The sequence below is a fragment of the Rhinolophus sinicus genome, chromosome 15 (assembly GCF_057876585.1).
Source record: "Rhinolophus sinicus isolate RSI-liver-muscle chromosome 15, RSI-T2T, whole genome shotgun sequence".
NCBI lineage: Eukaryota > Metazoa > Chordata > Mammalia > Chiroptera > Rhinolophidae > Rhinolophus > Rhinolophus sinicus.
Window position 1 is genome coordinate 89,992,028 of NC_142515.1, and position 14,767 is coordinate 90,006,794.

Below are 14,767 nucleotides of genomic sequence, written 5' to 3' on the forward strand. Positions count from 1 at the left end.
CAAGGCGTAACTTCAAGCTGTCTCTCCCTCCTCCATCCCCATGGCCACTTCCATTCCCTTCCAGTTTGGGACCAACAAGGACCGACTGGGAAGGGGGCTGGGATGGGAGACAGGTGAATGGCCCAGCAGACTCAGCGTAGTGGGACCCTCAGACACATAAAGTGTAAAACCATCTCCTAAGGGAGCTGCAGCACCCACACCGAACACAAATGATGGATGGAGACACGCGTACACGTGCACACACACTCTTCCCCAAGGCCCACCGGGAGCCCCAGGTGAGCAGGCAAGATGCGGCACTGGGCCAGGAACCAGAGGAGAAGGCACACGGGAGTGAGGCAGAACACAAGCTGTTTCCTAGGACGTTTATTAGAGCCTGGGCTCAGCGTGAGTAGGATCAGAAGCCCTCTTTCACGGCCTGGCAGCCCGACAGGCCGGGACACAGCAAGTCAATCTCCTTTTATCCCATTATAGACAACGTTATTAAAAAAAATAAACTTTACAATAATACATTTCGCTCATCTGTGGGGGTATTATTTTGATAGTTTTGTTTCTTAAAAAAAGGAAAGAAAGGGGAACCACACAATATATGTATATGGATGTGTATATACATATATGTTGAGAAGGGAAATGTGTTGTGTACATACAGTTGGTGTACATCTCGGAAATGAGGAAACAGAAGGCGGAAGAGGGGAGAGAGAGCTGCGGAGACCAGAGAGTGGGGCAGTACACATACCACCATGGTCTTTTCTGCCCCTCTCAGCAGCTCCTCTCTCCAAAGGGAAACCCACCAAATGGACCCACGAAAAACCAAAAGAGCCAACAAAGAATCATTTCTCTTTGATTTCAAAATTCCTGCCACCAAGGTGCAAGCAGCAGCTCAGAGCAGAGCCCGAGTTTTGCTCCCTCTGTCCCAGAGGGTCTCCTGGGTGGGCTCTGGAGCTGCCCAGCCCCCTTTGCTACAGTGGGAGAGGGGAGACCTGTGTCACAGACCTCCACAGGTCAGGCGCACATCTGCCCGGCCCAAGAGGGAGGGCAAAATAAACTCCACCGTTGAAGCCACATGGAGGGGCTAAAGGTGCCCACTGGACCCCAAGAGCCAGCCTCCCTGCTCCATCACCTTTCGCCCCCTGCCAGCCCCTAGCAGGTCCCCAGAGTGGGCAGCTTGATAAGAGCAGCGGCCACTGTCCTGCCCAGACTGCATCAGGCACAGCCAGAAGTCCCTTGGGCCACAGGGGTCTCGTCTTGGTCTCTTCCGGCAGCATGGTCCAGAGAGGAAAATACCAGAAGAAAGCGTAGGGCATGTCTAGACCCTCGTGCCCTCCTTGGCCCTGGGGTGCCCTTACCAGGGGACCTCCAGGTGGCTCTCAGGCTGCCTGCCTGCTGTCTGTTTGGTTTAGAAAAACTTCTCCAGAGAAGAAACCTGGGAGCAGACAGGTTCAGAGACAAGGTGGGAAAAAATTTTTTTGCAAGGTGTGCGCGTGTGTGTGCATCTGTGCGTGTGTGTCTATGTGCGTGTGTGTGTATGTGTGTGTGTGTGTGTGTGTGTGTGTGTTTCCATTTCGTCAGGCGGCTGCTCTTGTCCGCATAGCTTTCAGTCGTCTCCAGACGCGGTGCCCAGAGCCTACAAGGCCAGCTTCAGCATCAGGAAGGAAACAGCGGTCAAGGCGGCTGAAGGTCTGGCTCTGCAGAGGCCTGACTCAGTTTTGATCACCTTGTTACTCCCTGGGATGATGTTGGTCGTGAGCTGAGGCCATGGCAGAAGGGGAGACAGAAGCAAAGAGAATACAGAAGACCAAAAAAAAAAAAAAAAAATGAGTCAGCAGTGCTGGGAGCAGGCAAAGGACGCGGGAGCTGGACTCCTCACGCCCGTCCTCCCGCCCACCCCCGGCCCCCACCCCACTCCCCAGAGGCATGTGCCTTTGCACTCTAGCTTGGACATAGAGCCAGACTTCCAAGGAGCTGGGCTTCATACCTCCACCACCTCAGCCCCCAGGCTGGGGCAGACAAGGCCTAGTCCCCAGGACAAGCTGGCTGACACTGCCCTGCAAGGATGAGGGTCTGCAGATGCAGGCCAAGGAGGAGCGGATGGTATAAAGATCTCCAGGAGAAGTTAGCTCCTGGAGTCCACAAGGACCTGCTTCTTGAGGGGAGAGAGAAGCTCTGTTCTTCCTGTTCCTAAATTTGTTCAAATCCCTCCTCCTTCAGGAAGCTTCCCTGCATATCTTTGACTACTCTCCTCCTCCTGTAAATCTGATGCTGCCTTTCTAAGTTACACACAGACTACATATGTAGGCGGAGATACATCCGTGTGCTGGAGCTCCTGCTAGGAAGGGTCTGGATCTTTCTCCATCTCTATCACCTCGAGATTATAGAACCGGCACCAAGCAGGTGCTCCGTGCATTTGTCTTAGAGTCAGAAAGGCCTGGAAGGGCCTCTGCTCAAAACAGCCACTTATGTCTCTCCCAGGGAGACAGCCAAGGGCCCTGGCTGCAGGTTGTGTACCCACCCCAGCACAATGAGTGCCCACCCGGGTCCTGGCAGGCCAGGAGCTCAGCTGGCCAGGCCCACAATGTCATCTGAAGGCTCTGAGTCCAAGGCTGGCCTGGAAACAGCCCCTGTGGCCAATGCCCTGCCCCACCTCACTCAGCCCTCACTCACCTCTGTGAAGCACATGCTTAACTCTTTGGAGCTATTGGCCTTCAGCCCCTGCTCCTGTGGGAGAGAAAGCACTAGTAAGGAAAGGTCACTGCCGCTGGGTCTCTGGCCAGACTTTGCCCCGTGACTCAGACGAGACCCAACATGCATGGCTCTGCCATCTATGGCTGGTCTCATGGAGCACAGGGCGCATCACCAGCGTGCTGGTTCCACCTCATGCAGCACAAGAGCCTGGCCCTTCCTGACACCCGCAGTGACTAAGTCCTGTCTCCTCTGGGCTCTAACTCTGTTCTCCAACTTACAGCGTAATATAGTAATAAACCATTCGCCAGTCTCTCTACCCTACTCAGAGCTCCTCTGGACAAGGCAGGGACCATGTCTTCTTGTCCCTGCACTGAGCAGTGTCTGGCTCATAACAGCAGCTCAGTAAATCTTTTACTTGATGAACGAATGAATGAATGAGTGAATGAATGAGTGCCGCAGATCAGAACTGGTATCTGAGTGTCAGCTCCAGAAAGACCATGAGTCCTCATTTGGGCTCATGGGGAAGAGAACTGTGATTGATTAGTGATGTCTGCCACTGGTGTGTGTGAGGCAGACATCTGGCAACAGTGCAGGCCATTCCACCTGAACAGATGTGTGGCCGCTGGAGCTCTGTGGTCACCTGGGAGAAAGGAAAGCTGGCGTGGTGATGACTCCAGGGCTCTCTACCCCCGGCATGACCCATCAGATGCAGGACCAGAGGCTGCACGTGAAGGGCAGCCTTTTGTTATCACCACCCTAACAGTGACCATGGGAACCAGCTGGGAGATGTGGTGTTTCTAGCCTGGCTTCAAATGCCTTGCTGCTCAAGCCACCCGTGGGGAATCTCTGGTCACCAGAAGCAACTGGGAAGCCCAAGAAATTATGCCTAAATCACCGCTCCTGGCCGGAAGTAGTACTAATCCCTTGGACATCACAGACAATCTACCACCCACGGCATCCGGGTAGCTAAACGAGGCACCAGGTAGCTGTCACACAGAGGTCAAGAGCAGAGTCACTACGGATGGTAGAGATGTGACCGCAGTGACGACAAGTGCAGCAGGACTGGAGCTAGGGACCACACCCAGGAGCGTCCTATTCAAGACCACAGCAGCAGTGTCCCCAGGTGCCAAGATCCAGCCCAGCCGAGCCACCCACCTGCACGCCTGGGAAAGGCTTTGTGCTCTAAGGTCCCTTTGGCCCCAAGGACTGGATTCTACTGCCCAGGACCAAGTGTAGCTCCAGCTAGGGCTGTGGGAGGCCACTGCTGGAATGGCCTGCATGCCCCCCTCAGAGACTGTGCTGTCACCCCACCTTCACCAGTCCTCACTTGGTCACCTCCCTCAGCCACTCTCAGTGCCTCCTACGTCCCCCCCTTTTGATGTCCTACGGCCTGCCGGGCTCTGTGCCACATGGCCCAGCACCTGTTTCTCCTGGCATCCTTTCCCTCTCTAACTGTCCCAGGGGTGGCAGGTCCCCCTCCTGTGTGCCTCCCCCCACTGCGCACTCAACGTGGAGCCTGTGCAGTCAGATAGCCAGGATCCAGGTCCTCAGCCCCAACTCAACCAACGCAGCTCTGCTTTTGTTTTGTATATGAATTAGGCACCAAGTTGCATTTAGAAAGAGTTGACTGCTTAAACCTAAATAAGGTTTGAGAAAACAACTCAATTAAATGTTTGGCCAGACCACCTTCTGTGACAGGATGCCAGGTCTTGGGGAGCTCAGGATCCTCAACACTACTGGCTCTGGAACGCTGCACCCCAGGTCAACCCCCACAGACAGCAGCAGCGAAGCACAGGAGTCCCAGGACCACAGCCTCAGCCAGCGTGAGGAGGTGAGACCTGGTGTGGACACTCGAGAGCAACCTGGCCTATGGCTGGACTTGGCAGCTCAGCGTGAGTGGCACTTGACAGGCTCCTCTTAAAAGGGGGGGGGGGGGAATGGAGTGTTGTCATCAATTACAGAGGTCAAAGGAAGGGGAGAGGAAGGAGGGAAGAGGTAGAACAGAGAAAATAAGAGGATGGGAGAAGTAGACAGAAAAGGGAAAGGAAGCTCCCAGGAGACAAGGGGCACAGGCAGGGAAGAGGGGGAGCGAAGGGAGAAGAAGGGGACGGGAGCTGAAGGTGAAGGGAGGGAAGAAGGGAGGAAACGGGAGAGGGGAGGGGAACGGAGGGCAGGAGCAGGGAGGAAGGGAATGAGTAGTGGGGAAGGAGAGAGTGTAGAGGGAGAGGGGAAGGTGCAGGGGGAAGAGCAGGAAATAGAGGGGGAGGGGAGCAGGGAAGGGGAAGAAGTGGGGCAGAGAACAGAAGGAAAGGGAGGGCCCCAGAGGAGGGGGGAGGGAACATAGGAGGAGGAGAAAAGAGCAGAGGAGCACCCTTCACCCTCTGCTCTGACCCACATTACAATAAGAAAGCACAGACACCACCCTGGACCAGCCCCAAGGGAATCCAGTGCAGCTGTGGTGTCCGACAGGGGCCACAGGGACTTTGGGGGAGGAAAGGATTGGTCTCCAAGAAGGGCTGGGCTAGTACCCCTCCCCATGCCCCGTGAGTGACCCATCATGGATGCACCTTGCCCGGCATTCACAGAAGCCCTCCTGCACCGAGGACGCTGCAGTCCCACAGGCTTCAGGGCTGAGGGCCATACACTGTGCACTGCATGCGGGTGGCACAGTAGGCTTCCTCTGACTGTCCTAAGGTTCTGGTGCAGAGATGTCTGTCCTCACAGACACCTCCAGCCTGTCCTGTTTAGACAGAAGGGTCCTAATCCTCGGGGCCCAGCCCCATGGGATCACTCCTTGACCCAAGGAAAGAAGGGCCTGGGACGCCAGAGCCCTGGGCTCCGGTCTTGGGTCAGCCAGTGACCCTGGGACAAGTCCCTTCATCTGTTTCCTTATCTACAAAATAGGGACAAACAAACGTACCTCCCTGACCCAAGGGAGGATGTGACAGTGGGTATGGTACACTGCACAAATACGAGGCCTCCTTAGTTCTACAAGGCACGAAGCTGAGCCACGCTTGGTATGGCCTCCTAAGGCAGGGCCCAGGAAGGGAACTAGAAGGTGAAGCCCAGGGCCTCCTGCTCTCTTCTCTACCCCAGCATCTCAGGGAGTAAAAACAGGGAGAAGTCTGTCCCCGGTGGCCACCACCTGACATCCAGGAAACACAGAGCAGACAGTGAAGGCTGCAGTCACCTCCCCAATGGCAGATCTGAGACCCCTCACCCAGTCCCAGGCACAGAGAACAGTGTGGTGTTTGCCCATCAGCTGCCCTTTTCTGAAAGTGGCACATGGGGTGGAGGTGGGGGGGGCGGTGCAGAGAGAAAGATGTTCTACCATCTAATGCAAAAACCACAGGAGGCTCAAGTTCCTGGGCTCCCTCCCTGACCATTAACTCTCCCCCACCACTAACTCCCGAAGGGGGGCCAGGGATGGATGGTCACAGCCCTGCTCACACCCCAGTGAGAAAAATAAACATCCACATGGGCACCTCCACACCAGTTCAATAAACGGGTGGGGGAGGAGAGGCTGATCCTGAGGCCCCGCCCACAGGCCGCCCTCATGCCCATCTCACCACTTCTCTTGAACTTCTTGAACGGAATGAGTCGAGGGGAACAGAGATGGGCTGTTCTGGCCCCTGTCCCGATCCTAGTGTGAGCCTCTTGTCCCCTTGAGGCAAGCTCAGGGTCCAGGAGTCTGTAGTGTCCAAAGGGCACAGGCCTGGGCTGCTGGCGGGGCAGGTGGCAGGGCTCTGAGGTGGAGGCGGGCCAGGGACTTGTGGGAAAGGCTGACCCACAGTGCGGAGTACCAGTGGGAGCATGAAAGAACTGGCTGTGCGGGTGGCACCGGGAGACCTGAACTGGGGAAGGGACACAGACATGGAGGGAGGGCAGCAGCAAAGGCAGGGTTCACCCTTCTAGAAATTTCTCCCAGAGGGGCCCTTCGCCCAGGAAGTTGGATCTTAGGACCAGAGGGCCCTCTGAAATCTTCTCAAACACCAAAGGATGGAAACCCAGTGAGGACAGTAACTTGCCTGCAGAAGGCAGTTTCCTTCTAGCTACACTGTGCCTGCCTGCTTCTCCTGGGGATCTGTTCCCCCAGGGCTTCTCCCATAGTGGGCGTTGGCTCTGGGACCAGAAGAACTCTTGTCCTCCTCCTGGGGCTGCTCAGCAGACGTGCAGGTGTCCACAGAGGAGCCAGGAGACCCCGAGTTGGCCCTGGTGCTAGCTCCAGCTCTGCTCTCCTACACGTCCACTCCTTGCTGTGCCCTCACTGGACAGCCCTGCCCACCTGTGCCTCTAGAACTTGGAGAAGGCATAGCAGGATCTGCAGAATGGTCTGTGCCCTCTGCCTCCGGCCCTGCCACGCGCACGCACACACACACACACACACACACCTCCTTCCCCCTGGTGCCTAGAGCAAGGAATCTGCAGGAGGCAAGCCAGCCTTGTACCATCATCCAAGGCCCTGGGTCTCTGAAGCCCAGTGAGGCTGTCCTCTGGTGCAGGCCTGAGGGCTGAGCGAGCAAGATGCTGGCCATGCACTGTCAGTCTCTCTCAGCAATGTGTCCCCTTCCCCTCCCTCCCACCCCTTTTTGCCTGGATGTTACCTCTTGGAGTGGCCTGACTGTGCTCGGGCACAGCTGTCTTCTTACTCTGGGCTCCCGCTTTGCCTCATATGGGCCCCATCACCATGTGCTCTGCTCCCCGCTACCAGGCGAGCATCCCTGGAAAACTGGCCGCAGCTCACCCTCTGTGCAGCCCCAGATAAACGAGTGCATGGTGCCTGGCATGGAGTAGGGCTCCGTACAGGGAGGGAAAGAACCCAGAGTCCCCATTTCATGTGCTCTATTAGAACTTCCGGCTCTCCAGTCTAGAAAAGGGTCTGTTTTATTGCTCGAGGGCAGCTCTTGACCACACTTTCCTTCCTCTCCCAGATGCCCTCCGTGTGTGCCCGTGCATGGAGATGAAGTCTTTCTATGGAGAACACAGGAAGATTGGTTAGAAGGCCCTTGCAGTGGGGGGCGGGCGGTGGGGGGCTGGAAGGGGGATAGCGCCTTTCCTGGCCCTGGTTTGTTCCCAGTTTCCTTGGCCCTCCCATGGGTTCCTCTGGGCCAGTTTGCGGGGTCCCATCAGATCAGCTGGAGTCTCCCCCTTCCCAGGGCTGAGCGGTCCCCAGCAACACAATCTCTTTTGCTCTTCGTGTCCCCACCAGCCAGTTTCTGCTGTTACCCTTGAAACCGCCCATCACATCTGGGGGAATTAAAAATGCGTTTGGAGGGGTTGCCACAGTCTCTCCCCACACGCCTGCATGGACACGCCTGTGTCCTCCTCGTCCTGCCTGTTCTGGGCTGGGTCTCTCGCCCAGTGCACAGGCCCACGGACACCAGAGTGGGACCCAGAGACCCGTCATGTCGCCATATGTCTATTAGGCACACATTTCTGAGTTATACAATGTTTTGTTTCAAAGCTCTGAGACACTTGCATGCATTCTTTCTTTTCTTCCCTCCCTCCAGCTCCCTTTCCGTGCATTCTTTCTTCCCTCCCCCCAGCTCTCCCTGGTAGTCATTTATTCATCCATCTGTGTATTCACGCATTGATTCAACACACATTCTTTCCGTGTGTCACTCCAGTCGAGGCACTGAGGCTGACGAGCTTACCAGGCCAGGACCTCAGTCCCAATACTGCGGGACGGACAGGCTGCGGGCTCAGATAATCATGGCAGAGAAGTGATGAGCGCCCCCAGAGGACGGGTCCCATATTAGGGGCTCCAGAGGGAGGGCTGCTTTGGACTGGGAGTGGAAGCAAAGCACTCGTGGACAAGGTACTAGATCTGGAAGAAAAGGAGAACTGACCATGTGGAGATGTGGAAGCAGGGTGGGGTGCGTGAGGGCGTCCCAGGCAGGGGGGAAGCAGAGCAAAGGCGGGGAGTCAGGACAGCACAGAGCAGGCTCAGGAGAGGGTGCGCTGGCCAAATCTGCCTGCTGTCTGTCTAGACAAATTAAGTTTTAGTGGGTCACCGCCACACCCTGTTGTTTACACATCGTCCACATGTACAGGCAGAGTGGAGCAATGGCAACCGACACTGCATGGCCAGCAGAGCCTAAAATCGTTACTATCTGGCCCTTTGCAGAAAACGTTTGCCTGCCCCTGATCTGGAGCGACTGGCAGGTGGTGGGTTTGGGTGAGAGCACAGAGTGCTTATATGTGGGGGGGGGGGGGTATGGGAGGCAGTAAAGCCCAATGAGTAGGTTCAAGTGTTGAGTGCTGAGAGGCCACTGAAGGCTTTGGAGCAGGGAGTGTCGGATGAGGAGATAAGAACTGCGATTTGGGAAGACATCTGATAGCTGGTGGAGATTGGTTGGCAAGGGAGAGAGACAGGAGACCTGAGAGATCTTAGCAGATAGTTGGGTAAGAAAGGAGGGCTTGAACTCGGGGAGTGGCAGGGAGCGGAGGGGGAGGAGGTGTGAGTTACTGGGGGTAGGAGGGTGGTGGCCAAGGGCACTGAGATTTGGGGCTGGGGCCAGGAACAGAAGCAGGGACACAGGAGAGAGCCAGCCAGCAGCTTTCCCATAGACACGACACTGGACTTGGTTCTAGCATCTGGGCCAGACCTGCAGACAGAGGTGGGCAAGGAACAGGAGGAAGAGGACAATTTCCTTCCAACTTCCTGTGTAAAGGGCCCGGCTGGGAGAAATTTCCTGAAGGACAAACTCTGCCTTTGCTGCTGTCCTCCCTCCGTGTCTGTGTTCCTTCCCCACTTTAGGTCCCCCAGTGCCACCTGCACAGCCAGTTCTTTCACGCTTCTGGTGGCACCTCAGTGTGGGTCACCTATTCCCACAGTCCCTGTGCCTGCCTTCACACCCCCAACTGGCTGCCATCTCTGGGTCAGTGAAGGGTCCCTAGGGAAGCTCCAGGCCTGTGGATAGAAAGGACAGGGGGGTGTCTGGGGTGAACGGCCTCCCCCTGCTCCCTCCCACCCTGGCCTCAGCTTCCTGTCTCCGCCCTCACTCAGGGACCCCCCTCTGTAGCCATGGCTTGCTGTCATTCCCACAATGGTGACGGAGCGCTTCTATGGCAGGAGAGCTGAGAGGGAGTGTAGGCTGGGGAAGGGACAAACCACCCAGGCAGCCTCTCGCTGAGCTGAGGGCAGGGACCACGCATCCACCTGTACTCCCACACCGGGGATGGAGCAGTAGGGGCTCATCAAAAAGACTGTCATCGAAACAGAATAAGGGGCCTTTCCCTTCAGCTTCTGGGAGAAGGAACCAGGGGGGATGGAGGGTGGGCTGCCTCTGAGGGGATACTTCTCTCCCTTTCCTCCTGAGATGGCTGTCCCCAGCTTTCCTGCCCAGAGTAACGGAATCAATAGACCCCAAGTGGAGGGTCACGGGGGCCAGGCCTTGGGGAGCTCCCGCAAGGCAGCCACCCAGCCGAGCCCCCAGGACTCATAACACCAAGTGTGTATCGTGGTTCTGTTTACCAGGTACGGTAACGTACATCACCTCACATACAGCCCACGCATGAACTCTACTGGAATCAAACGAGGGGTAAGACAAGCCCCACATGGGGAGGCTGCAGAAAAGCAAGGTGTATCCAAAAGAAACCAGGCAACGGTTTAGCAAACGTCTAAGAGGAAATAGGGGGTGGGGGGAAGGGGAGTCAGAGTTACCAGGCACTGAGGGGGCTACAGTGGGGCAGGAGGCCATGGCTTTGAACTTTCCACACCTATAGGCAATCACAGTGAGAGCCAGCTGCTGAGTCAGCATCTCCCAAGGGCTAGGGGAGGAAGGGTGACACAGGGAAGCTGGTGGTGCCCAAAGGGACATGTGGACCATGCCAGAGCCTGGTCACCTGATAGGTGGCACCGCCCTGACCGGCCGAGCTGCCCTCCACTCTAGCATGAAATTGAGCTGGCAACCGTCTGTGCAGCAGGCCCCCGAGCCCCTGCCAGCCACCACTCAAGCATGCTCGGAGTAATTAGGAGCAGCCCAAGGGTGACACTGGCACTTCAGCCCAAATCAGGAGGGGCAACCTAATGGAGGGGAGCAGGGCATGGAAGGGCCCACTGAGCCTGCCAAGAGAGCACGTGGAAGCCAGCTGTGACAGCGCAGGGGAACCCACCAGGGAGGGAGGGGCAGCTGGCTCCCACGATGCAGTGGGTGCCCGGGGACCTGAACACCTCCGCCAGCCCCCTCCCTGCTCAAGTCCTCATACTGGCACTGGGAATGCCCACTGGTTTTTTCCCCCGCTGCTTTACGGAGGTTATAATGGACCATCAAACCTGGGATACGTTTACGGTGTGCAACCCAATATATATACACACTGTGAAATAGTTACCACAAGCCAATCAACATACCCATCACTTTACCACTTTAACATTTTCCTTTTTTCTTTCTTTTCTGTGGTGAGAACACCTAAGGTCTGAGGTCTACTCTCTTAGCAAATTTCAAGTACACAGTAGAATACCGCCAACGACAGTCCCACTGCTGTACGCCACCACTTCCCTGGGACTTACCCATCCTGCATGACGGAAACTTTGGAGGGCATGCCTGCCCACTGTCGGTCCACCAGCCCACCGTCCCATCCAGGCGGGGGTCCTCGCTGCCTCACACACCCAGGCCTTGTTCCCCTGCCCCCGCACCTAACCTTAAGGGGTGCCCCCCACTATACTTCACACCCCACCCACCGTCTTGGCCATACCAGTCCCAACTCCTGCCCGAAACATGTCCCTGTGCCTCACCACCCACCACATGGGGTCCTACTTTAAATTCTTTGTTCTAGGGTGTGTGTGTGTGTGAGAGAGAGAGAGAGAGAGAGAGAGAGAGAGAGAGAGAGAGAGAGAGAGGAGACTGTGTGTGAGACAGAAAGGTGTGTGTGTGTATGTTCTGTGGCCCCTACACGAAGCCTCTACGGTAGCACCTGGTGTGATGGCATGAGGGGAGCCCCGCAGAAAGGCTGAGTGGGGAGCATTACGAGGCACCTCCACGGAGCCACCTGTCTCCTACTGTGGCACTGACCACAGTCCACGCCTGACGCTTGTTGAACGGCCTGACCCTGGACAAGACCCTAAGGACCACCAAACCCAGGACCCTGATGGACTCATTCAGCAGTGATACCTCACATCTCACATACGGCCTGGCACGTACCACGCACATAACATGCATCGGAGGGATGGACAGGTGGATGGACGACGGACAGACAGACCAATGGACATCGCAGGCTTTGGAGTCAGAGGTAGGTGAAATCTTATCCCCCTCTAACCATCTGTGACCCCTTGGGCATCATCGCCTGACCTCTCTGAGTCAGTGTCCTGTGTGTAAAACAAGAGCGCTTGCACCTCGCCATGCGAGGACTCAACAAAGCAGCTGGAGTCGATGAGCACATACCCGGGAAGCAGCAGGTGGTTAACACCTGGAAACCATTCCATTTCTCCTGGTCCCCATGCTATCGACTACTATCCTGTGATCAAACGGGTGTGTGATACTTGCAAGGTGAATGAATACATGGGTCACTAGCCCCCACCAGCTCTTCCCCACTCCCTTGGTCCCTTATCCAAAGGGAGGAACGTGTGCACCTCACATCTAGCCCCCAGTTTTCTCATTTCCCACACCCACCTCTGACATCACGGGGCTTGTCAAGGGTCTTAGCTCACCCTGGCTCCATTCCCCAGCTACAGAGCCACACCTCCTCACCTGGACAGACGTGCAGGTGGTAATGACGCTGGTCCCCAGGCTGGTGCTATCACTGAGGTCATCTGGCAAAGAAGGCGTTTTTTCTGCCCGAGGGGCCTGCGTGGCCTGGAATGAGGGGTTCTTAGGGGAGAGGTTCCCATCTGTGCCATTGCCAAAGGCCTGGATGGCGTTCCCTGTGGGGCGGAGAGAGCACGTAGACGCAGAGAAATCAAGGCCACTTTCATCACTTCTGCCTCTCACCATCCCAGCTGCTACCTGCCCTGTAACAGCCCAGAGCTGGGGACGGTGTGTAGCTTCTCCAGACTTAACTGTGCTGCAGCTCCCCTTCACACACCAGGGCGCATGCGTAGAGAAGAAAACAGCAAGAGAGAGGTTGAAAAAGACAAGAGTCCAGAAAAGAAAGAAATGTATGTGATGAGGAATGTAGAGAAGGAAAGGAGAAGAGCTGGGAAAGCGGGAAGCCTGGAAGGGAGGAGCAGGCCGTGCCTAGGACACCCTCTTCTCAGGGGCAGTCAGTGCTGCAGACCACGCCCCCTTCAGAAGCTGCCCCACCCCCAGCCCCCTAGACACTGGTTCTCCTGGCTCCTTATCCACCTCAGATGCTTCCAGGTCCCCACCACTGGCAATCCAGGTACCCCAGACTCAGCCCTCCTCCCTGGGTAGCTCCACCCACTCCGGCACCATCAGCACTAATTCACTCGGGGATAAATAATGGGACCCCTTGGACAAAATTCCGTCCCCAAGGCTAAACCCGATAACCAAAAGCCTAAATCAATTCTCACCTCCATGCCCTAGATGTGCCTCAAACTCATCACGTCACCTGAACTGAGCATCGCCCCCTCCCGTTGTGACACTGCTTTCCCACATTTCCAGTTTTGGAGGTGTCATCTCTCCCCACCCAAGTCCCCCAGCATGCCTCCCTAACCACCCACTTGCCGTCATTGGAGCCCACCTCCTGAAGACCTCTCCACCCCATCTCCCCCCTCCACCCTTCCTGACACTGCCCTGGTTCGCTCGTCACTGTCCTCTCCCATCACAGCTACTATACCCTCTGAGGGGGCTCACCCTCTGTGGGTCCCGTCAGAACCACATCCCTACCCCCCACCCCCTCAACTCCAGAAGCAGAGAGTGAGCCTTCTGAAGTGCAGCTCTGACCACAGCACCACGCCCTGACCCGCTGCAGTGGCCCACACCACCCCTGGACACTGGCAGGACTGGAAGACCCTGACCCTCAGGTCTGCAAAGCCCTTTGGGAGGGAGACTCTCTCCACCTGTCCAGACACCTCCCAGTGTCCTCATGCTTTGTAACAAGGCTCAGCGGTCTGCGGTTCCCCAAACCCCCTCTGCCCTCTCCAGCTGACCGATGCCCCTGTACCTCAATGGGTCAGCCTCTGAGAAGTCCTCAGGGCCTCTCTCCTCACGGCTGATGGAAGCATCCCCACCCTGCGCTCCTGAAGAGCCCTGTTCAGACCCCCAGCCCAGCATGTTCACCCCGGACTGTGACCACAGGTACCTCCATCAGACTGTAAGCTGTCCATGACAGACACTGGGACTTGAGTCTCTGAATCCCCGGGCCGTACAGAAAGGGAGCATGGACAGATGGACAAAAAGAAGAATGGAGGGAAGGGAAGGGGGAGGAGAGCTTCGGGGGGGTGGGTAGCAAGGGTGTCAGACTGGAGAGATCAGGCACATGGAGCTTGTGGCTCACCTCGCTCTGCAGCCTTTACATTAGGAGTTTGGTGACTTGCAAAGAAAGTCACCGATTCCAAGGAGATCCTTCAAAATATCTCCTTAAAGGAGAAGTGATAGACAGCTGAGCTCTCACCATAGGGTTGTCCCCAAAGGAAGCTGGCAGGATAGCAGAGCAGAAACCTTCGGCCTTGGCATGACAGGGGCCCAAGGCCTCCAGTGGTAAGTGGAGGCTGGCCTACTGACAGCTCTGGTGTGACTCTCCACAAGCACACAATCAGGGTCTCCACAGGCAACATCCACACTGGAGAAGCCCCACACAGACCACTGGCCATTCCAACAGAGAACGAAGGGAATGGCTCGGGCAGCCCTCTAGGGCCCCTTTGGGATATGAGGGGTGAGAGGTCCCGTGGAGAGGGGAGGGCACTGCAGGACTTACGAAGGCAGGGGTTCTCAGTGAAGTCCCTGAGGAACTTCTCACACTCTTCCTCCATGTTCCCACTACCACGACAGCTGCACCAGGGGGACACCACGATCCCAGTGAGGCTGGAGTCCACGTAGTTGGGCGTCATGTCAAACCCTGGGCAGGGAGAAAGGGGGGCAAAGGAGAGGGGAGCAGTGAGGCCTCCTTTTGAGGCCCCCAGGCCTCAGGCACCACAGAGAAGAGGCTTGGGACTCTCCTTCCCTCCCACCTGCCCCCAAACCGACAT

At 56.6% G+C, this 14,767-nt stretch overlaps 1 protein-coding gene across 2 annotated transcripts in view; it reads right to left on the reverse strand.

Moving 5' to 3' along the window:
- Positions 1-347: 347 nt before the first annotated feature.
- Positions 348-14,767, reverse strand: part of GFRA2 (GDNF family receptor alpha 2) — an 86,399-nt gene continuing 71,979 nt past the window's right edge. The window contains exons 6-9 of one of the 2 annotated variants that reach the window (XM_019744670.3): positions 14,497-14,637; positions 12,369-12,541; positions 2,659-2,712; positions 348-1,744 (exon numbers count right to left, since the gene is read on the reverse strand). In XM_019744670.3, the coding sequence (XP_019600229.3) occupies positions 1,622-1,744; positions 2,659-2,712; positions 12,369-12,541; positions 14,497-14,637 (491 nt within the window). In that variant the 3' untranslated portion in view covers positions 348-1,621. The remainder of the gene's footprint in view (positions 1,745-2,658; positions 2,713-12,368; positions 12,542-14,496; positions 14,638-14,767) is intronic. The other variant, XM_074338274.2, reaches the window with a different exon arrangement.